The 23622-nt window shown below is 42.5% G+C and overlaps 1 protein-coding gene and 1 long non-coding RNA gene across 3 annotated transcripts in view; one reads left to right on the forward strand and one right to left on the reverse strand.

Annotated features, from left to right (window-relative positions):
- runx2b (RUNX family transcription factor 2b) overlaps nt 1-11025 on the reverse strand; it is a 44984-nt gene extending 33959 nt beyond the window's left edge. The window contains exons 1-2 of one of the 2 annotated variants that reach the window (XM_051936595.1): nt 10375-11025; nt 10025-10148 (exon numbers count right to left, since the gene is read on the reverse strand). In XM_051936595.1, coding sequence (XP_051792555.1) covers nt 10025-10082 — 58 coding nt within the window. In that variant the 5' untranslated portion in view covers nt 10083-10148; nt 10375-11025. The remainder of the gene's footprint in view (nt 1-10024; nt 10149-10374) is intronic. The other variant, XM_022214776.2, reaches the window with a different exon arrangement.
- Nucleotides 1-13697, forward strand: part of LOC127530262 (uncharacterized) — a 132030-nt gene extending 118333 nt beyond the window's left edge. Inside the window, exon 2 of the long non-coding RNA XR_007936720.1 lies at nt 13636-13697. This is a non-coding gene — a long non-coding RNA (uncharacterized LOC127530262). The remainder of the gene's footprint in view (nt 1-13635) is intronic.
- The last annotated feature ends 9925 nt before the right edge of the window (nt 13698-23622 follow it).

Consider the following 23622-nt stretch of genomic DNA (forward strand, 5'->3'; position numbering starts at 1 on the left):
CTGGAGCCACACATGCTAGTTAGAATTCCAAAACCATTTAGACGTCAAAAATGGCACCAGGAAGCCTCGAACAACTGGAGAGGCTGCACGTGGAGCGTCTGAGTGGTGAATGAGTTAAAGAGTTAAGCCTTGCTGCTCACTCAGAGATGGGCCTTTGCCTTAAAACCTTAGCCTGTAATTACACTGAGCCTATTAGGCTACTGGTCAGAAATGACTCACAACAAGGTGGGGGTGTAGCGAAAGGAGACAGACGGATGGAGTTCACTTTCATAGCTTCCAGCCTGAGATGTCCTCAGACAAAATCAATCCCAGCCATGTTCGGAAAAGCGACCCGAATCAAAGGAAACATCATCAAAGTGGAGGGAAAACATGATTTCACGGCAGATAAATGACTATTGTCTGATTATGCGACCTATGACCCTGTATTTTCCAGTCAGAAGTCGCTGGTTATTCCAGGACGAGGCCTTTTACTCACGTTCTGTTCTGCCCCTGAGCTGAGACTTGCATGACGCCAGCTTTATAGAGTCTAAATCGAGTCCTGAGCAGAGACTCATCGACTGCTGGGTCCCTCAGGGAACATCAATTACGTTGTGAAACGTTGTCCTTCAAACACAATCTATTCTGTGGTGTTGCATTATGGCAAAGCTGAGAATTTCAGCGTCACATACACAGAAAAAAAAACCCTCTCTGGCAACGGGCTTGTTGGGATGTGGTCTTGAGCTGACAATTAAATTGTCCGCTCGGAATACGCAGTCACTCTGGGAGTGCGAGATTTACGGCGAATAATTTTGCGAGAACTGATCATCCTAAATATTTTAACTGGATTTTATGGCACCGTAGATCACTCTGATATGTTCTCATGGCCTCCTGGGACTGAAAACTGTCCCCAGTAGTTGCAGAACTCATTTACAGACAATTAAAGAAGCTCCGTACAATCCAACCTCATTGTTCCTGCAGAAGAGGCAAACATTTGACGTCTTACAAACCGCAAACCCTCATCGTGTGTCTCCACGAACCGTCCTTCAGGCAGCTTATACCAGCAAAGAAACATAAAATCAGAAGGTTAGAAGCTGTAAACATTAAACCTGTGTTTACTCTTCTTTTTCATCAGTAATAGTCTCACACTGTGAGGCTGATGATTGGGTAATATTTATTATGGGCCCTGAGGGTGTGCTTCCCTCTCAGTCACTCTTATGTCTATAAAACCTTTTACCCTTCGCTCAACTGTGGCACACACGAGCTCCCATTAGAACCCGATTGTATATGTGCTTTTAAAGTGTGCCTCTATAGTGTCTTTAATGTGTGTATGTGTGTGTATATATATATGAACACATGCATGTGTGGGTGTGTATGTACAGTAAATGTGTGTAGCAGTAAAGGGCCTGGCTCTGAGACTTTGGTTAACCAGACTATAATTTGGAGGCCCAGTGAAGACTCCCAGCAGCCTCTCACTGTTTGTTTACCAGAGAGACCAACTCTACTGTTTCTGCTGCATCTGCAGGGTCCTTGCAGGAAAAGGGTGTGTAGATCTGTCTGGCTGTGTGTGCACAAAGAGCGTGTCGGTGTCATCCGGTGCAGAATGCATGTGAAAGTGGCATTTTTGGAGATTAAGTGAAGAAAAATTCACATGTGCCGCTTTAATTAACATGTTTTCTGTTTTGTTTTTTTTAAAGATTCGGTGCAACCAACTGAGCTAAAACATGCTTATTGCCCTGTTTTTGCTCAAACTTCCCCGGTAAATCAAATATAACTGCTCTATCCTGAAATGGTAGCTTTGTCATAAATAAGAAAACACAAACTTCACACCCTCGCATTAAAAAGTGTTTGTCAGCAAAAAATGACTGCTATTTTTGTTTGTGCTGAGAGGAATTCTCCCGAGACCAAACTGCTCGCTTTCTGTCCCAATTGGGGCTTTTTCTTTTCTTTTCCTTTCTCACCAAATCCTCCCTCTCCCGAGCCGGAATAAAAAGAAAACAATGCAATTCAAACGACCGGAGCTCCCAGCCTGTCATTTAGCTGTAACTTTGAATTGCCTTTGCTCTGTGTGAGCTGTTTTCTTTCACACAGACAGAAATGTTGCAGCATCCTAAAATTCCATCACGAGAGAGGAAGAAAGACCGAGCAGGAGGAGGAGGAGAGGAACTTTCAAAATATCACTCTAATAAAATATTCCTGCTCCTCTGGGATCCTCCTTTGCTCATTCAGCATCAGGAGAAGTGAAGTGGAAAAAGGGCCCGTTATTGGTCTCTGTCCAAAAAGGGAGAAGAGAGAAAGAGAGAGACCTATTTCTTAGGGGGGGAAAGACGCAAAATAGGATGAACGGAGCAACAGTTGAAGGAAAAACTTTAAACTGCGACAACAAAATGAACTACAGACGACTGTAAGGCAGCAGCTGTCTGGCTGAGTGACAGGATTCTCTGGCTCCAGTGAGGATCAGACGTTTCATACGTATATGGGCTTTGATCAGGCCGAGCTGCTTGTCGCTGCAGTGTGATTGAATGTGTGTAAACTGGAGCAGCTCAGGGGATCAACATAAAAACAACAGCTAAGTTCTCCAAAGGATGTCACAGGAACAGAACTTTGAAACAACCTGAAGTGTAACGTCGGGGATTTTTTTCTTCTTTTCTTTTTTTTTTTTTTTTTTGCAGTTTTGTAACATTGCTGCTCAAGCAGAAAATGTTCAAAACTTTTCTCTTTTTTTCCAGAGCAGGGAGTTATGTGCATACTTCAGAATATTTGCAGCAAAGTTGCAAAGACAGAAAAGCTGCAACTTTATATCAACCTCCTATTTGGCGCTTTTTTCCCTTTAAAAAGTTCTTTATTGGTTTTTAACATGCAAAGTGTTGACACTAACTACTATATACTGTCAATTTTAGATACCGTTTGATTTCTTCTACCTCAGGCTAATCAGTTTTGCCCTCAATGTGACACTAAGTCTCATTGGTCCATTAATTACACAGTGTTAACTGCACGTAGAACAGAAAATGTCACTTACACACAACAGACATACTGATAAGTGATAATGAAAGACAAAAAAGGCAGAGGAAAAAAAGAGTCTCCTCCACATTTGGTCTCCTTTGTTAAGAAGTGTGTTTAAATCCATGTAGCATTGTCTTTATCTATTCTTGTATTGTTCTTCTGAGTGTGTACTTACATTTTTCTAATTTTAAGAACTACATAGTCTCTAATCTATCTCCCAAAGCTAGGTGGAGGCAATTAAGGCGGTGAAGTTCATGATTCCTTGCCTTTAAAGGGACAAGGTTCTGGCAAAACTCCAAATATGACACACAAATGGGTGGGAGAGCTTGTTTTTTTAACAATTTAAAAAAAAAATAACTCAAAAATATTCATCCAGAATCTAGAGAGTTTGGAGTAATACCAAAATACATGCGTACAATCTTCAAGCTGGCCTTAATATCGAGGGCATTAGAATGCATGCACACCAGTTTTGCTTTGGTTTCCTATTCAGCGTTTAGAAGTACATTAATAAATGATCCAGAACATGCTATAATGCAATTATAAAGCTGGTGTAAAACAAATACGGGGAAATTTGGAGCTTTGGATGTATTTGTCAACAATATATGTGAAAAATGTTGAATTCACATACACCTATGGTAAACCCCATTCACTCATTGCATCATTTGTTTTAAGCCAATTTTGATTTGTTTGCTTATTAACCTTTAGTTTTTTATTTGCGTATGATGCACAAAAAGATGAGATGTCGAGCAAAAGGCTCTAGGATTTTTCTTTTCTCACCTGCTTTTATTAGATTGTAAAAATGAACCTAATTTTTAAAATAAAAGTACAGCTAATATAACTTCCTCTACTGAGGTATCTAAACCCTGTTATACTTCCACACTAGTCTTGCTCAGATAGTATTTATTAAGCATTACTTTAGGTGTAAATTTGTCTTCTGCTGAAGACCAAGACATGCAGCAGAAATCTCTGTAGTTATTTCTATTTCTATTGTCAAGAATGAACCTTGGAACTCAACATGTCCTTATGTGGGATCATAGGCACTGTATACAGATTGGTGACAAATTAAAGGAAAAACCTGAACCTCTGACGCCTACTGTGAGGAAATCATAGTTTGGATCCATTTGTCCCCATAGAGGGAAGAAAGTTGTTCTGAGTGATCAACCTTTCTTCTGTGATAAAACATTTCTATAGTGAGGATCTTAATGTTATGTTGTGATGTTCAGAGTCATAAGATCTCAACCAGACTGAACACCTATTCAACGGTGTTCTCCACCACCATCACTATAGGACACAGAAAGAGGAAGAATAGTGTTCTGCACCTCCAGTCGTATTCCAGAGACTTGGAGAAGGAAAGTCAAGGTGCAATGATGCTGTTAACACCTTACTAAGACACTTTTTTGTTTAATTTGTCACCAGTTTGTGCCATGTTTTGCACACCAATTATGGCTACTGCAGAGAAAAAAATTATAATTTCGAAGCAAAAAAATCATGTAAAACAACAGAAATATGTTCAACTACATCAAGCTACTTTACACTTCTTACAAACACTGAGCAGGAAGGTTAAGTCAAGCTTCTACCTCTTCAATTTTTCATTTTTTATCCCAATCATCTGCTCGCTTCTTCCTTTCTCGCTCTTTCTGGAGGCCACTTTACAAATGAGAACTACCTTTTCCATCTTTCCTCTTCTCCCCTGAGACTTGTCAATATCAGCTACACACACTGTTCAGAGTTCAAAGCCTCGCATCCCGCCGCACACACACACACACACACACTCTTCTGGCCTCCCCTTTTGTTGTCTCTGGGGGCATATTTCATTTCGGTGTCTGAATTCGTGTTTGTCACAGGTGGCGCGGTGCCGGTGACTCTGATTATTGACCAAAGCATTACCGGCCCCATCACATGTGTCATCACCCCCTGTTCCTGAGAAGCGTGGGTGGGAGGGGAAGGATGAAGGCAGGACAGGAGGGGAAGGAAAGGAGAAGAAGGGGAGGCAGATGATGGTAAACGGCCACCCCCACAGTGCCATATGGGAGGTGGCTTTGAAGGAGTTGGTTGCTCTAACTGGATGCCTCGCGAGCGCAAACCGATCCCTCCCCTTTGTATCTCTTTTTTCATGTTTCCTTCTCTAATTTTCTCACATGTTCGCCAACATGAAAGCACAAAACTCTCCATAAAAGGCCGGCGTGGGCGTTGCTGAGTGGGTGGGCTCTCTGATTTTCAGGTGCATTTGATCTGTTGTGTTCACACTTCGGCGCTGGCAGGGGGCCCGGCAGTGTGTGGGCAGGTAATTTGAGCAAATTAGGAGATGGGGCCCTGTGTGCTGCTATTAATGTCACCCCATACCCTCCAACTGCACGTCCACCTATTGTTCCGCACACCTTGCTTTGTCTTTCCGCTCAGAGTCCCCCCCATCTGCACCACCTCCGGCTCGACACCCACCCAGAGTCCTTCTAAAGGCCGCGGTGTATGGAATGCACGTGAACACGCAGTGCACGTGGGATGGGATTGGTTCCAGGTGGCTGTTTGAGTGAGAGCATTAATCAAGCAGACAGACCTTGCTGTCACAGACACCTTTAACGCACACCTAAGCTTGCATCCCGCCAACTCCAACCTGCGCCGTCATTACTCCGTGACGATGCTACATACCAAAACATCTCCACAAATTTATAAATGTCTGCTGAGTGATGAATGATTAGAGAGAAAGTCAGCGCTGATGCACCGTCTGAAGACGCGTCGTAACAAGGTGCACTTATCTGATCAGGTAGATCCACTGATGTGCTGCCAAGCTATTGATCACGTCTCTTTTGATGCGCGATTTAGTCTCAACTTTATCTACGCTATGTCACAAGAATCCAGATTCAGAAACGCATCCACCCTGGTTCTTCTGAAAAGTAAGCTCATATACATATATATATTTGGGCCTGAGTCAGAGGGGATACCGCATTCCTTAAAGATTAAACTAACAAGGCGAGAAACCTGCCCTTTTCTCCGGCGTGCTGCAGAACAGGTAAGTCCTTGTGTAGGTTTGCTCTCACTCACGTCGTTACAGGCTAAACCCAAACATCCAGAATGCTCCACACTCCATATTTCCCCCTTATAGAAACACCTCCACCTCGGCCGTTTCTCACAGGAAAAGGGGGCTGGACAATCGGCTTTCCCTGCGGTTCAGTGTATCAGCTCTGCTTAAAGCCGCCTTCTTACTTAAACAACCAAAACAATACAAAAAAAGAGGGGACATGACACAGAGGGAGTGGGTTATAATACTGGTGTTGTGTTTCATTAGGGTGAACCGGTTCCAAGATAGACCAATTTTCAAAGTGTTAGGTAGTTACTTCCTCTCTGAGGGCTTATATCGGATAACGGTAATTCGCCCAGCGTGATGCTATTGAAATGGATGAGGGGCTGCAGGATCTTATGTGTGAAAATAGCACTAGGCTGCATTAAAAGCTCCACTGTGATGGCATTAAGCTACCTGGTAATTATGGTGCATGCAAAGAAAAAGCATAAGCATGCAAGAGATCCAGTGTTTGCAACATTATTCATAAGAAACTTGATGTTACGGCGTTTAACAAGTGCTGCTTTATCTTCCCTTTGAGTGTTTCTGAGTCGATTATCAACACTTAAACAGGCAGAACTCCACAGTAAGCATGTTAACTGGTAGGTCACCTTATCATAATAGTGTAATTAGCCCCAGAGCTACTGAATATGTGGATGAAATGCAGGATAACACACACTGAACTCTTCATTTGTTGTTGCAGTCTCAATATTACAGGCTCGAGTCTCATTTCAACAAGTTTTGGCTGCTTTATTTAGACAGAAGAGACACTGTGCAGGAATCAGAAGTTGGATGAGCGCAGCAAGAAAGATACCATACTTCATGTGAAATTACAGGTTAGAGCAAGTTGATTAAATTATTTTTAACATCAGCGCATTTAAACCTCCTTGAAAACTCCCTCCAACGTGAGGGAAGATGTATTTCTAGCCATTAAAATCACAGGTTACAGAATTCCCCTGACGCCCTCATTCGGAGCTATTTTTGGCCACAATCAGCCCTTCCATTTACCGCGAGTAGATTCAAGCTGAACTGCAGACCAATTAATCTATCTCTGATTAAACACTGATCACATTAAAACTCAGCAGCTCCCCTGATTACCCCGAGGAATCGTCACGCCGACTAATGCGAACCGCCGGTGCTAATAAGTCCTAATAGCTGGCGCAGCTCGCAAACACAAACAGCACCAGTTTGCTCCATCAATATGACCCTGCTGGGATTAAATAACATGTTTGCCTCAGAGGTACAATTAAGCGACGCTTAAATAGAGTTCCTTTGAGCCCCAGAGTTAAAGAGGAAGAGTCTTCAGCTTGCACAGTAGCAGCCAGTGAAGCGCTCGGATTTTTTTTTCTCTCTCCCCCTTCTGGCATTTTCAAATTACCTATTGATGAGTGGGCTTCACGTCTGAAGGGGGAGGAGGTGGGGGAGAGAGGAGAGAGAGAGGAGGGAGGATGTCTGGTTCACTTTTAAGATGTCTCCAAGAAGCAGGCCTGCGGTTAGATCTAAAGGCAACACTTATGCAACAGAAGCTGCCTTTCTCAAATACATATACGGTTTCCCCTGCAAATTATCTGAGATTTTCTTTTTGAGGGAAAGTTTTCCGCCTGGAGTCTTCAGATATTTACCCGGTCCTCTTTTGATCGGGGTCTGTCTTTGTAAGCACTTTTTTCTCGCCACTGCTACTACGGCTTTTACTCAACGATAATTGCTCCCATGACTTAATTGTCTATATGTAATTAAGTTTGTAATAGAGAAAATAGGCACTTAAACGTTCCCCAGAGAGACGTCGGTGGTTGAGTGGGTGCCACACATGTTGAGGATTACTCTGCCCCTCTCCATCGGAGTTATAAAAAAAATGGATTCAAAGCAATTAAAGGAAAACTTTGCTTGATGTAAAAGCCAAGACAAATTTTAATGAGACCCCTTTTTTTTCTCAATTTGGAATATTTTGCCCCACTCCCCTCGAGTCAGCTCAATTTATCGCTGGGAACGTACGTTCCGTTCTAAATTAAAAGTGTCCTTAATAAACACAAATATATAGACGGAATGGAGCGATGTGGCTTTTCTAACTAGCAAAACAATATTTTGTAGCTCAGCAAACTAGCTGACGCCACAGAAAGCGATCCAGGAGAAACACAGAGGCAGGGCAGCATGAGGATGTTTAGCAAATGGATTTAAATTGAGAGCCGATTCTTCTAAAACTCTCAGAAATACATTTAAAATGATAGATTCGAGCTCTCATTCCGGTTTAACAAGCTCAGCAAACTCGGACCTTTTCTGAGCAAAAATACTCACGATGCCAACCTCAGTCTTTGACACAGAACAGTAACAGTATATTTATTTATCCAGAATTATAAATACAACGGCTGGTGGTTTTGCAAACTTTGCCATCGGTGGGCTTCTTGTGGTGATAGATTTACTGCCCCAGATGTTCACAAACAGGGTCGATGAGCCGCGGCGAAGGATCAGTCACTTCATGGGGATCGATCAGTGATTATCTCCCCTCTGAACTTTTCTACCTGCACATCTGCACACATCTGCTGCTCCTCTCTGTCTGTCTTCTATACTACAGCATGCTTTCAATTTCCTGCGGCGCTGCGCTTTTCTCTCCTCGCGACCCCCGAGACACGCCGGCAGGTCAGGGGGTTAACGTGGTAATAGGTGGTGGTGATTGGTAGAGGACGCTCACTCTCTCCCAGCTTTCAGAGCGCATTAAGAGGAAGCCACCCTAGCTTCTCCCGCCCAGAACAGCTGTGTCTGACCACGGAGTGACTTCTTAAAAACATCTTTTAAACATTTGATTTGGACAGCAGCAGAGGAAGGCGGGTGGGGTCTATTAAAGCCCTGTTCTGTTCCCCGTGTCGCACGGGAATGTTTGTTTAAATTTTGAAAATTCATCTGGTAAACCTAAAACATCATTTATTCTGCTGATTAAATTAGACTGTGTAGAGAAGCTGTCACAATAGGACACAGCAAAGCCAAAACAGAGGCCCGCAAAAGTTGAGCGTGATAAAGTTGGCCTTCACAGGTAGTTGGAAATCATTAGGCTGTTTCTGCTACTGTTTGCAGGTCTGGGATTTATTTATTTCCTATAGATCGGATCTTGAATCAGCACAAACACTGAATAAATATTTAAAAATGTAACTTTTCTAAGGGAAGACACAAAAAACATCACATTTTGTGTTTTTAACTCTCTGTGTGGAAGCTGCAAATCATAACAAAGTGGTTATTTTAAGTTTAAATGAAATATTACAGGCTTTGCTTATGAATTCTGAGCATGAAAGTCGACATGGATCAACTTCCCATTGAGTGTGGATTTATGTCTGCGGATTGAACGCTCCCTGGAGGCTGCAGAAATCGACACTGATTAATTAATGGCAGAAGCGTGACTGAACAATTTCAGGAAGCGATTACAGATCTGTTCTTGGCAAAGCGATCGATACACTTCTTTTTCCTCCACGCACAGCGCAGAGACACCCAGCGGACTCAGCCACAGTAATCCCCACATCTTGTTTCAATGCTCAACTGTAAACTCTCTTGTGCAGCGTCTGTTTACGTCTGTCAAAAATATCACCCCGTGCTTTTGTTTTTTGGTTCCGCAATGGCATCGGCTTTGTAAATCTAAGGGCACGTTGCACAAACATGTCATCTCCCTCTTTCAGAAATATTTATAAACATCACATAGAGTAAATACTGGAATTTCTAAGAGCAAGAGACTTTTTTAAAAGTTCTTTTTTTTGTTTGCGGATTTGGGCGCCACACGAAGCCTTGATGATAGTTGGGTCCTTCTTCAACCACACAAGCTTGGACTTTTATATCAAGAGTCCTCATCGACCTCAGCTGATCCCTTTTCTGCTCATTTCAACCCCAAACCTTCTATCAGAACCAAGATCTTCAGTCCCTTTACTCAACACCTGACCCCAAGTCCTCCCCATGACCTGGACTCCCTTTAAACCAGACACAACAAGCAGAGCATCACGAGCAAGTACTCACCCCAGAAGAAGTTTTGTTGACATGGTGTCACTGTGCTGAAAAGGCTGTTAGATGCCATAGCTGCCTCTGGTCGCAGCAAGCCCCACTTTTGTTCCTCTGTGGTTTCCGTGACCCTTGACACGTCCTAAACCAAGAGCACGCAGCGTGTCATGAGGGGGAAAAAATGGAAAAGCCATCCACAAGACATGCTTTTACGTATCAACTATTCGGATGACCACAAGTAACAACCAGTTCTGGTTTTATAGAGCAAAAAAAAAAAGTAAAAAAAAAATAGGCAAATATCGCCTTTGCGGATAGATCAGATGGTGTCGGACTTGCTTGCTTGGCGAGTGTGGTTGGAACGTACTTACTCGCTTAGCGCCGTCCTTGTGACTGGTGCTGGCCCGCGACGATTAACCATTTACACTCCGGGTCGCCCTCAAACACCAACCCCGAGCCGCACGTCTGTGGTTCTGTGGTTGTTTGGGAGGCGAGCAGAGCCCTCACACAACCCAAAAGGCACCAGCTTTAAAACTCGTCTCTTTCCTGCCCTCCATGTGCCGTCACTGGAGAGCCTGGGTCACATGCCCTCTGACGTCATCACGGCACGGCAGTCGAGCGGGACAGCCTACCGTTGTGGCTTCTCTAGTCTCCTCTCTCCGACTTTTTTCCCCCTCTCTCTCCTCCTTTTTGGGTCGTTTCCAGGCTCCCTGGGGATCGACGCTCCCATGAGTCAGGAGGCTTCAGTGGGGGCAGCTTGTTTAGCCGCCCATGCCCTTCTTCCTCAACATATGGGGAACAGTGCTCTCTCTGCTTTGCTTCACTCTTTCATCCCCCTCCTCCCTTCTCTCTCTCTCTCTCTCTCTCTGACTCCGACTGCCGCTGCTCCTTCCCTCAACTCCTTTAACAGGCTGCCGTGCTGCTCCTGTCTGCCTCTGAGCAGGGAGAGCTGAGCTTGGTAAGATTTGAGGGTGTGAGTGAGGAGCGAATGGCTGGCTGGCTGGTGTGAGGCTGGGTGTGTGTGGCTGTGTTTGTAAGCAGAAAGAGTCGGGAAAGAGAGGGAAAACTGGAGTGTGTGGAGGTGGTGTGAGTCTAATTTACCGCGAATCCCGTCTTGCACTTTATTGCGGACACTTAATCGTGTGCATGTGCATGTAACGAACCCAATCCGATCCTTTGCCAGCTTCCATAGAAGCGACAGACGTAGGCGATTCCTGCAGGATGCCGTAAATCACCTGTCTCTCTGCAAACACAGACGCCCCCGCGAGAGTAACCTGCCGACATGTGAAGCAGCAGCAGCAGCAGAGCAGGCAGGTCATAACAATCTGCGATGAATCACATGCAGATTCCCACACACGCTGCTGCACACACCCTCACACACCTCTTTGATCAGTCCATCGCAGGTGTTCGTTACAACAGATCAAGAAACGCGGCACCGACGGCGCAGGAATGAGTGGAATGGAGCTGGGAAGTTCAGTCAGGTTTGAAAGCGTTAAAGCATCCCAGCTATCCTGTTGTCACGAGCTGATTGTGACTAAGCAGTAATGAGGAGAGCAGCGGCCTCGGGCGTCTTTCTCAGGATTTTGCTGTTGCCAGTTCAAACAGTCTTTCCTTTTAAATCAGTCATTTGCATACATCTGTCATTTCAGTTTAATTTGAGGCTGTGATTAAAGGAAAACAAAATCTATTTTCTCACTCACAACATGGAATCTACCCATGTAGGTCGAGACGTCCTTCAAGGACACCTGTGCTAAATTATAAAAGAGTCCAACAGAAATTTGTTAACCAAACACAAAAACGTCTTTCTAGACATAATAGTGATGTTTCTATATCAGATTTTTACACACAGTTTGAAAAAATCACATTGGAAAGAATTAATGGAAACAGCGAATTTTAAAAACACACCCCATTTTTAGCAGAAAAGCTTGTTTGTGGCAGTTTTTCACTTTTCAAAAGGCTTGTCAAAAATATCGATACTTCGGTACTTGGTCGATCCTAAACATCGTAAACGGATACGATACTAGCTTGCCGTAGTATCGATACTATCGATACTCTGCTCCTATGGTCTGCTGCTCCCGCTACAGTCCACGCGCCCCCCCTCCCTCCTCCAAACTCACCGCATGTCCAGGCTTGTTAATGTTTCGCTACTACCAGAAAAACATGATGGGATGAAGAAATATAACCATAGAAAGTGTCGCAGAATTTCGTGAGGTAAGCTCCAGTTTGATCATGATTGAACTGAGTTGTATTTACATCCTAAACGGCAACGTAACGTTGCCAGGGCATTAGCCGACTAAGCTAGCTAGCTAGCGCTAGTCCAAAACATAACGTTACATGGGGCTTTTTGCCAACGTAAGCAGGCATGCCCGCAGCCCGAGTAATCCTAATTGACTATCAACGTTAATGCGTTAATGCGGATTAATCAATCATTGTGATTAATCTGCTAAAAAATTTTGAACGCAATTAACCCATCTGCAGCACAGAATGACTCAAAATCCTTGAAACGTCTCTGGCAATGCATTTCAAGTAGTTTGTCCAAGTAGACTTACTTTGTCTAAGACTTACTGTCGCGCAAATGGGCAGTTGATCCAGTAGTGGCAGAACAAAGCTACTCGAAATGGAAGACGCTAAATATACATATATACATTTATATATTCCCTTCTTTCTTGAGTCTGTTTGCAAACTAAAACGCAATTAATATAGATGAAATATGAATATTTAATTGTGATGAAGGGTTTTCTAATCATCAATTAGCCTTTCAACGCCATTAGCTAACACAATGTAGCATTAGAACACAGGAGTGCTGGTTGCTGGAAATGTTCCTGTGTACCCCTATGGAGATATTCCATTAAAAATGATTATTCTAGCTATTTACCACATTAACAATGTATAGACTGTATGAATTAATTCACTGATTAATTTAATGTTCTATATGCATATATAAAAAAATATATACATGAGTAGGATTAAAAGTGCTTTAAACTGTTTGTTTGCAACAGGAGTTAACCAACACGAATTTTCCGTGCCGATATTGGCACTGATTAATAATGCTCAAGGAGATTTATATTTGGAGCCAACGCATATTGGCTGTAAACAAAAAAAGTACTTCTCAGAATTCAGATTAATACAAATTCTATGACAAAATTTCATCTTTTTTAATCAGGTGACTGGTCTCACCATAGACTGTATTTATAGTGGACGTAGCATCTGGCTCCAGAATTGAAGCCAACCCGGAAGTGTCAAAAACTTACAATATCACGCCGTCCGCTAGGGTTGGCTCCAAACAGCTTTTTCTCCATAGACCCCAATTCATTTTTGGAAAAAATAAAATTTGATAGACTGATTCTCTACAGCTCAGGATTTTTTTCCTGTTAGTTTTCATGGTCAAAATGAGAGATCAGGTGGCCGATCTTAAAATAAATCAATACTGAATTTTAAATAAATCGTTAAAGTTGCCGGAGCCAGGGGGCGTGGCTATACTTGATAGACAGCAACAGAAGCCTCTGCGGTAAAATGTGGGCGGGATAAGAGAGTCCTCAGCCAATCCTGCCCCTAGTTGCTCTCCGATCCAGCCTGTTTGATGACGCTTTTTACGTCACTGGCTTCAAAAAATCCAAAACAGCGACCAGGAGGTAGCAAAATCCGGGCTTCATTTTCTCGGCGTTGAAACCGTCACGGTTAGTTCACGCCTGGGTCTGACAGATTCTGACCAATCTACCAGATCGATCACCTGATAAAAAAGGACACATCATCACATGTCGAATGACGCTCTGAAGAAGACTGCAGACGTAGCTGAAACATGTCAGCAAGGTAAAACCATACTTTCCTTATTTAGTTGTCGGTTAAAAGTAATGCTATTTTATGAAATACTGAATATCGGATCCGATGAACAACCCCTAGTCGTTGTAAAATGAAGCAGCTATTTTGCAAAAAATGCATCAGCGGCAACATAAAATTAAAAAATAACACAAAATCAATGTGCATCAGTGTTGCGCAGTTTCCGGCATTTAATCCAATTGCGGTCAATAAACAAATTAGAAGTTGTAACCTGTGTTTGCACATTCAATATGAAGAAAATTTGTCTTCATTCAGTAAAAACAAATACCACCACTGTCTGCCTAAATGTTAAAAACTAAGCATGTTGTCACATTTGAGCAATGCAGTCTGAGGTCTTTCTCTTTCTAATACTACTGACCTTAATATAGGTTTAGAGTAAAAAAAAAAATCCGTACACAAATTCCGTGGCACAACTGCATTTCCACAAGTCTTTGCCACCTTCCTTATTTTTGTGCAGTGAAACGTTTTCCTTGGCGCGCTGCTTTGTAAATATTTGCCGTCTAAAACAAGAACATGCCTCTTGAGTTGCAGTGCGTGTTACAGAATCTTTAAGGAAGGGCTATTCGAACCCAGCAAATGGAACGTACACGGCACCTACTTCCATTCACAGATTTAATCGATCACGTCACACATGCAGTTTAGTCTCACTTTAAAAATTAATAAACTCTTCAGCAGCATCCTTAATAACTGTTCTGGATCACCAGTGCAACGGCAAAGACGAGCTGTACGTACGGATTAGTTTGACACTCGATGCTGAAGTATTTCAAGAATAATATTTAAGGTCACGTATAAACATTTTTAAGGTTACTGCAAATGGATGCTTTTCTGTCAGAAGCATTAAACTTTAGGACAGAGTCCAGCGCTGCTCTGCTGAGCCACAGTAAATTACATGCAGTCTGATGGGGATATAATTTGCACATCGTGATTGAATCTAAAACATGGAATGAAAAATAAAGCATAAATGTCAAACCCCGGCTCATACGGCAGGAAACATAACTTCTTGGGTGGCACGGCATGTGATAAACAACCTTGATGGCGAAAATCCTAACGGTGATGATGTTGTAGTCTCGGGTATCTCTGCGTGAATTCTTTAAGATTGCAGCTAGAATAAGCGCTGGATGTTTACCCCTCCTGATACGGTAACAAAGTTTAGTTAAACTTAGCCAAATATTGTTTTACTTGCCCGGCTCTCGGTCAGGTCGGCGGTTTAGGCACCTTAAGAAAACCACAAGAGACTTTTCCATCATTCCACTGAAGCTGCTTCTCTTCTTTATGAGCAAATCTGAAGATTAAAATCAACTTTGCCCCTTCAGCAAATCCAGAAAACATGAAAATTAAAGGTTTTGAAGGGGCTAATGTTTTCGGAACATTTGACAAATCGACTTGAATAAGGTATTTATCGAATTTATTCCAGCCTGATTGGAAAGATTTATGGAAAAAATGCAGAAAGAGGAGCCGACTGAGGCTGTGCGATGCTTTGTTTTAATGGTTTCAACATATCTAATCATATACGTATATAAACCAGGGGGGGAAAAAAGAAATCACTTGAAGCCTTTACCGCCAGCTTGGAAGCTCCATTTTGCTACAGAGACAATTTTGTAATATATGTACTCCTTGCTGTCAAAAAAAAATTGCATTTATGTGAAGGTAATAATGTTAGAGGCTGGAATATGATGTGGAATATAATATTTCATTCAGTGCCGGTTCTCCACTGGTGGCCGTATGCTACACTTGCTATACTTGAAGAGCTTGGCCATGCTCTGAGCTCTGGCCAAGGTCTGCCCTGAGGACTGTGGTTGAAGGCCCACCCTGCCAGACACTTTCACTCTCTCTTCTACCACTCAGGACCACACACCTTCAAATGGACTCACTTTGTTATCACAAGCTCTCAAAGAAACATAATAGACATATCATGTGTTGGAATTACACATGCTATTAGCCCATGTAAGTCTGACGGGTGCCGCTTCCTCGGTTTTTTTGTCACTAGCGGATGGCCTTCGAGTGTTTTCATAGAAAATTTGAGAGTATTTCTGGAAAAATGTTAGAGGATAATGACACCTAAGACGGGTTAAAATGAACTCAGACGGATTCTGAGAGTACTGTCTGTGTTCGCATCTCTGCTCTGAGAAAGCTAAAAATGACGTGACATAATTAGCCGCGGAGCAGACATGACACACGTGGAGGGATTACAGTATTAGAAAAGGAAGGGCTTATTAATAGCCCCTTTTGGCTCGTGTTGTGTACTCTCTCTGGCAGGGCATCAGAACGGCCCCCGGTTGGGGCAAACAGGCAGGTACAGTGATTCACTTTAACAGGCGACATCTGTAAAACGCCAAGGTAGTTTACACTGCGGCCGAGCCCGAATTAACGTGCTTTCATTGGAAACAAACACCACTTGCAATCAGCTCCTGTTGGCCCGCTGGTGTGAACGTAAATATCTCCTCACAGTTGCAGAGCAGCGACCTGAAGCCGCCGAGAGGTTCACTTCAACGCCGTCCAAGACTCATTGGGAGCGCGGAAACTTAATCCGTGACGCCACGTCGCCAAAGAGGATGTTGATGTTCTATGTGAATTGTTTGGTGAAGTACGGTATGGGTATAATCTTAATGAAAAGTAGATATTTTTCTTCTGGAGTCCAGCAGTGGTATCTACATCTTCCAGTGACTTAAGGCCCCTTTCTTGTGGTGTCTGGACAGCTGTTTTTGGAGTCACAGCTTTGAGGGAAAATAAAGTCGGCCTTTAAGTAATAAGGGGAAATGTTTAATATCGAATGGCGCACGCACAACCTAAACACACATTAAAAATAGCTCTTGGAGTTGTGATTACATAAAATCGCAAAAAAAAGCAGGGGGGGGGGGGGAGTCGGATCATTGGAGGAGGCTGTGGCTGACCACCGAGAGCCATTTCTTTCTTTTTTTTCTCCTCGATTCCTCATTTTAATCATGGGTCCGCTCCAGGATAAACAGTGCCTACCTACACTGCAGTTCAAACAGCGAGGCCCGCTGAGACCCAAGCGATGATTTCTAAATGTTCACTGACAAGTTGGTTTAATTTGTGTGCTAAGTAGATGGAGTCGGACTTATATATATCTTCCATGCTTTGGCAGCATGCTACTCTCTTGCTATTTCTCCACCACGAGGAGTCCTGCTGTCTGGTTTATATATGCCATGCTGTGTTAAAGGTGAGGACAGGTCCGGCCGCTGAGGCCTTACAGTGGCTTCTCCATACCTAAAACTTGCAGTTCCATGACTGAGGACCTCGGAGATGTTCTTCTGCTCCGCTCTGATTCTACAGTGAGGCTGGTACAGTGTAGTTGCGGCCCGCTGCGAACCCTGTCATTGTGTGGTCAGTCGTCAACAGCCGAGAGATTTTTTACAATAGCAGCTTGGGTCGAGGTCAACACAGTTCAAACTCCTAAACTGCCAAGTCAGCATCATAATTACCCTGATGATACAACTCCACTACAAGAGGTCACATGACACCCCACCGGGTCACATGACGCTGTCACCCTGAGCGAAATGTCAATAACAGAAATGACAGTGTTTTGGAGAATACATTAACGCTGCGCTGGCCGTGACTCAAACGTGGGGGTCAGAAGCAGCCAATCAACAACCTGAATGAGCTTATAGATAATCCACTCCATTATGAGTCTCAGAAAAAACCCTGGTTTACTCGGCGAGGAGAACAAAGTGCGCCTGATAAAGGCAGACAGCTCGCTGGAGAAACAAGCTATTATGAGGAGGAGTTCGGCACTGTGTCACTGACAATGGGGCAAACAAAAGGCTCTGTTGTCTCCTCCAGTCGGTGGGTTATTTTTTTTATTTTTTTCTGTGGGGCTTTTGTGATGGATAATTGCCCTCCTCACATGATTTCATAACGCTGTGACTCGTCTTTCAGTCCCTGTGTAACACAATAACAAGATAAAAAAAAAGGAGGTGGAGGAAGGAGGGAAGGGGGGGGGGGGATCTAAATCTGAATTTTTGACAATGTTTAGAAGTGGCCGCTTTTCTTCATTGTGGTGTATAATTTTAGAAAGATGTATGAGCAGGACGCTGACTTGAACCAGTCATAATAGAGCCTGGAGCGCAGGCAGGCAGGCCGGCCGGCCAGCTCCCAGAGTTCACTAGCTGCATTGTCTTTGGATAATCATTTACAAAAAACCTCCACCACAGTTTATGGCTTTATATCTTATTCCTGTCTGAATATCAAATTCAAATCAGATGGGAATTCTTCAAGTCAACACAGATTTATGCTCAATAAAAAAAGGAGGAAGCTGTCTTTTGTGTGTTTCGAATTGTACATGTGTATTATCTACAGGCTGAAAACAGCAGAACAATTAATCTGGCTTGTTTGAGTTGATGTTTATCACCTGCACGTCGTGTAAAATTAGTGTTTCTCACTCGCTGACGTACTGAAGTCTGCAGAAACACAGTACAAACGAGTGTCTGTGTTTCTACCCCAAGGACTGGGCTGAACTGTAAACATTGTTCTGCACACAAAGCCGTGCACAGAGGTAGTAACCCCCGCGGGCTTTGTCTATTAGACGCTTGGTAGGTGTGCGATCTTTCCTCTGAGTCAGCAGAGATCAATTCAGGACAAGCCAGCCAAGGAATGTATTTACTCCTCAAAACTTCAAACAGAATCACGTTCAAATGTATGTTCGACTTCTCCGGTACAGCAGGATACAGCGTTATGTAGCCGGGCAGCGCTTCACTGAAGGCATTCCAATATGCGCTGTTAAAAAATGCATGCAAATTAAATTTTCATGTTCAAAATTAGAGTGCAGATGGGAGAGAGATACACTCAGAATTCCAGTAAAACAGAAGTGGCTGTTCTGTGTTGTTACACAACGTGGCACAGGAGAAAAATTAGAATTTACACACATATCTGAAATTAATTTAATGAAGCTTTTTCATCAGTGGTTTCTTCCACTATGAAAGATTCAAGAAGTTTTTTTTTGTCACATGCTCATTCAGTGATTGTTCTTAAGGCCGCACAGTAAAAACAATACATTATAAATATAAGAACAATTCTTTAAAAAAAATAATAGAAAATTGGAAAAAAGAAATCCCAGTCTCATAAATAATGAGACTGACATTTACTGCTAATGTGCAATAAAAGTTCATACAACTACAATGTAAAATACTTAAGTACAAGTCAAAGTAATGCATTAAAAATGAGAAAGTGCAGAAATATTATCAGCAAAATGTGTAAACTGTCAAGTAGTATATTTGGATGTGAGGTCTTTATATGCAAATGTATTCAAAGTAGTATTTGTCAGATAAATGTAGTGGAGTAAGAAGTAATAAATGCAATAAATTAGAAGAAAAATGCAATCTAAATAGGTAATACTCAATTAAATATATATAATATAAATTGTACACTGGTACAGTCTACACCTAGGAGTCTTTTCTCATCAGTGTTTTTGTAATCACATAGAACAGGGATAAAGTTGCATTACAAATTAAAATGTCGTTAATAAATAGGACATGTTTTAATAAAATATTCTCAAACCTGTATCATAATGGATGCACTTTCAATAACGTTACTTTTGCTGATCAAATGTAATAATTCTAAAATGAAAAACTCAAATAAGACATCTATAAGCGAGTGATTTAACATTAAAATTAAGAACCGCATCCAGCACAAAATCCACTCCATGTGTTTACTCTTGAAGGTTGGTTCCCCTTCTGAGCTGAACTGTGCAGCAACACATCTCCTGCAGCAGGAAAAATCATTCATGACTTCTTAGCTGGCAAGAAAAAAAAAGACCTAATGCAGCTCTAGTTGCTGTGAACTTCTAATTGCACTTCTCCCTGTAATAAGTCTTATTTCTAAACAGTGTACAAAGTTACAAACTTCTGTACAAACAGTCCCAAAAAACTACGTAAAGAGCCCAGCTGCAACTAAATGACTCTTCTAATATGAGCCCTTTGAACAGCACAGTCACATATTGTTGCCTCTCCAACACCATTTCACAGATGGTGGTTTTGGGATGTGTAGTTGTGAATTACAATGACTCTCCTTTTTTTTTACTCTCAAAACATTCCTGCAGCCTGCGAGATGAAATGCTGGAATCCGAGGCATGATGCTAATTTGAAGACAGAATAAATCTATAAATCTGACTTAGTCTCTCGCCCGGGGATATACAGCCATGATAATTACAGGTTGACTTTACAGACATGCAGACATCTCTCATCTGTATTGCTAATAGTATAACCAGCAGGCTGCTACGTGCTCGCTCACTGTCTAGCAGCAGGGGTGAGCAGAGGTAAGCTGTAACAATGATATCATTATAAAGTGGGACCGGGTCTGGCTCGGGTTGCGTGTTGTTATGACAAAGATTTACTGCAGTTTAAAAAGAATTATCTGTTTGTCGTTACACTGCGCGTCAGCCACATTAATGAATAATTCTGAAGTCACACATGGAAAAAACATACCCAGAAATGCAAAGCCAGATGTGCGGCCTGTGCCATGGCATTAGCTGGCAGCCAGAATTAGAGCATATTTGTGAATTCGCCGCCACGCTTTGACTGTCCCTCGCCAGCAAACAAACAGGCATCCTTGTCTACTGGCAGCGTGGCTATCTGAGGAAGAGCTGACACAAAGCATAACAGATGATCTGGGAGGACAGTGCTGCATCTGTTTGCACTTAAATCCTTGTTTTGCTGTGTCCTTCAGACTTGGTGCCATAGGCCCAACTACTCGAGCAAGTAAGAGTTCATAAGAACACAAAACCAACATGTGGTGCCTGGAAGACTCCCCACAGAGGTCAGCTCCAGGACTTACCGGGCCCAGGAGACAATGGATCAGGACAGGCTGGGTTGGATTCCTGGTGCAGGCAATGAAAGAAAAAAAAAACACTAGAAAGACATTAAATAGATCATAGGCCACATGGGGAGCTTTACTGAGCTAGAATTCTGGAGACGAGGCAAAATGTAGGCCTGCTCAGATTTAATCTCAGATATGTATTCTTTTCCTGTTTCTCATTTTATTTCCCCTATTTCTTATTTGGGTTTTCTCGGCCGACTGGGTGGGCTGGAGGACTTCCACGCTGGTGGCGAATCAGGACAGGTGAACGCTTTTTTCATCCGAATTCTCTCATTTCATAACACATGACAGATTTTCTGTGCCCTCTCCGCTGACGGCAGTTCCACCCCGCACCACACCGGCCTTTTTCTGCCTCTCCGGCTGCATTTTCGACGGAGTTCATCAGAGGCAGTTATATTGTTTTTGCATGGTCAGACTTTTTCCGGGTATTTTTGCGGCCTCCTGTTTGCACACCTGGCGGAATTGTGAAAGTTTGTCTTGGGTCATGTGTGTTTACCCACCCCAGGCCCCAGAGGTGACCCCATCACGCCACCGACAGGGAGGCCAGCACTTGCGTGTGGCGATTTCCAAAGTGGCCAGGCTTGGAGATGGGCCATGCTGCCTGTGCTGCCTTTCAGCAATCCGGCCCCGCTCTGGCTGCTCCGGGGGTGAGGCGGCGGGAGGAGAGGTGGGGGGAGACTTGTTGGCAGGGCGCTGCAATGTTTTCAGAAGCACAGACTTCTGGCAGCATCGCTCAATATGATGGAGAAAAATGCCTGCTGCTAATGAAAGCCAGCAGTGTCTCTCCAATTGGACTACAACCCAAAAGGCATTATGTAACTGAGATACCGTAAACATTTCAAAATTGTCTCTCAACAAATTATCAGTGTTTATTTTTCCACATTATATCTGATATTTTTGAAACAGTTTGTAATTGAAGGAAAAGCTCCGAGTGTGGACTAAGTTTCTTTTGAAACCGGGGACATTTAGTCTGCAATTATTTTTCTATTTCATTATCAAACAGCAGTTTAGCCAGCAGATTTCAGGAGGGCGAGCAGCAGACATGGCTTCTAGATGTTATTTGTAAGGATCTAATTTGTAGCAATAAGCAATCAAAATACAAAGACTGACTCTGTGGCTTCGGGTCAGTGTTCAGTGTTTTATTTAGGGGGTATAATTTGAGTTGAGTCACTCCAACAGAATCAAGATCCCCCCTTATCAGAGATGTGCAAACACTGCATGTGCAATAATCAGCGGCTGGTGAATGCTCCTCTTTCACTCATGTTTTGATAGCGGTGCTTCTGGCCTGAGCCCAGTTGCTGCAACCTACAGTATGTATTAGTCAAATATTTATCTTGTCCAGAAATATGTGGCTATATTGAGATGGGAATAGGGGTATGATGATTTAATGGGCACACCAGAGGACCTTCTTGGGTGCCAGAGTTTTTGCAGTTTTGGTGGTCCTCTCTCTGCGAGATGAGGGTCGTTTAGGAGACCACGAGATGCCGTGATTCAAGACCCGCTGAGGGGACATGAAAGTGTGCAGATGATGGAAGGGTCTGGATCGCAATTACTGCTCATCAAGTAAAATTTCAAAGGGTGACTAAATTGTTAAAAGTCTTGCATATGAAAGATTTACAGTCCTTTCCCTTGGTGTCTTCCCTAAAGAGTCGGGGTGGGGAAGCAGCATTTTTATGTCTGCGCAGACATCACCGCCACGCAATTAACTATAAGCTCTTCTTCACTGGAGGAGATTTTTTAAAGCTTAGGAAGTTAATCAAAACTTACATTTGCAGCGCGGAGACATTCCAGCTTGTCCAACATACATATTTGCTGGACTGTTTACTGACTGTAACCATGCGATCCCGCTGAAATAACAGGAATGAGACATTAAAGACAAAATCTGTCTCAGTCTTTATTTGGAATTCTAAATCTTCCCGTCTGTGACTTTTATGTTGCAGACCAGCATAGAAAATGTGATTTTCCAGTATATTAAATGAACCAACTTTCACTCAAAATAGATTGAAGGAACACTTCATCCTTAAAGCCGCTTCCTCTGGAAGATTCCTCGGCCGTATTTGAGAACTGAAGAAGTTTCTAACTTACACATTGCACTTCATATATCACAGTTACTGTCAACTGTCATAAACTTAAAAATAATATTTGTCTTGTTGTATTTTCTCTGTGTCATGAAATCTGATGAAATGTTCTTAAGTGTCTCTTTGTGTTGTTCTTTGGAGAACCAACCACAGGAATAGATATTTCCAGAAGGCACTACTAAAGTTTCAGCATGAGGGGAATGAATCAATACACCCAGGTTCTGCTTTTTCACTTTAAATCGTAGTAACACTTAAACACTGTTCAGGTCTGGGTCAAAAAGCACTGGAAGTACTTGTGAGTCCGAACATGAATGGCAGTTTATGCAGTAACTTAGAGCTAATCTGCAGAAATTCAGAGGCAAAATCAATGCTATTAAAATGATTTCACACTCTGGATTTTTTAAAGAACTATTTAATAAATATGTTGTCATTCACAAAGCAGGTCTAAAAATGCAACAGATGTATGGGGTTTTAATTAGATGTGTGCATATTTTTTTGAGAATTATATATTACAAAAAAATATGTACAGTTGTGTAGTCCAAGAAGTTGTCAAAAGCACCCATAAATTATTTTTATTACTTTTTCTTTAGTTATTTCTCCATTAAAAGGGACAAAAAACATTATTGTTAAAACAGCACTCATGCTCTTCAAAAAAATGTTGAGCAATTTAAAAATAAGCATAAGACTTCTCCTCCTTTACCATTTAATTCTGGTACAGCTATGCAATTTAAAGCTATTCAATACAATAAAACTGCCATTTAGGTTGATTTGCATTTAAAAACATTTGTTTTTAATATCAAATCCACACATAGTTTAGCAAGTGCAATTTCTAACCACACTATAAATTTTATGGAGGAGAAAAAACATGAAAAA

The sequence above is a fragment of the Acanthochromis polyacanthus genome, chromosome 16 (assembly GCF_021347895.1).
Source record: "Acanthochromis polyacanthus isolate Apoly-LR-REF ecotype Palm Island chromosome 16, KAUST_Apoly_ChrSc, whole genome shotgun sequence".
Taxonomy (NCBI): Eukaryota; Metazoa; Chordata; class Actinopteri; family Pomacentridae; genus Acanthochromis; species Acanthochromis polyacanthus.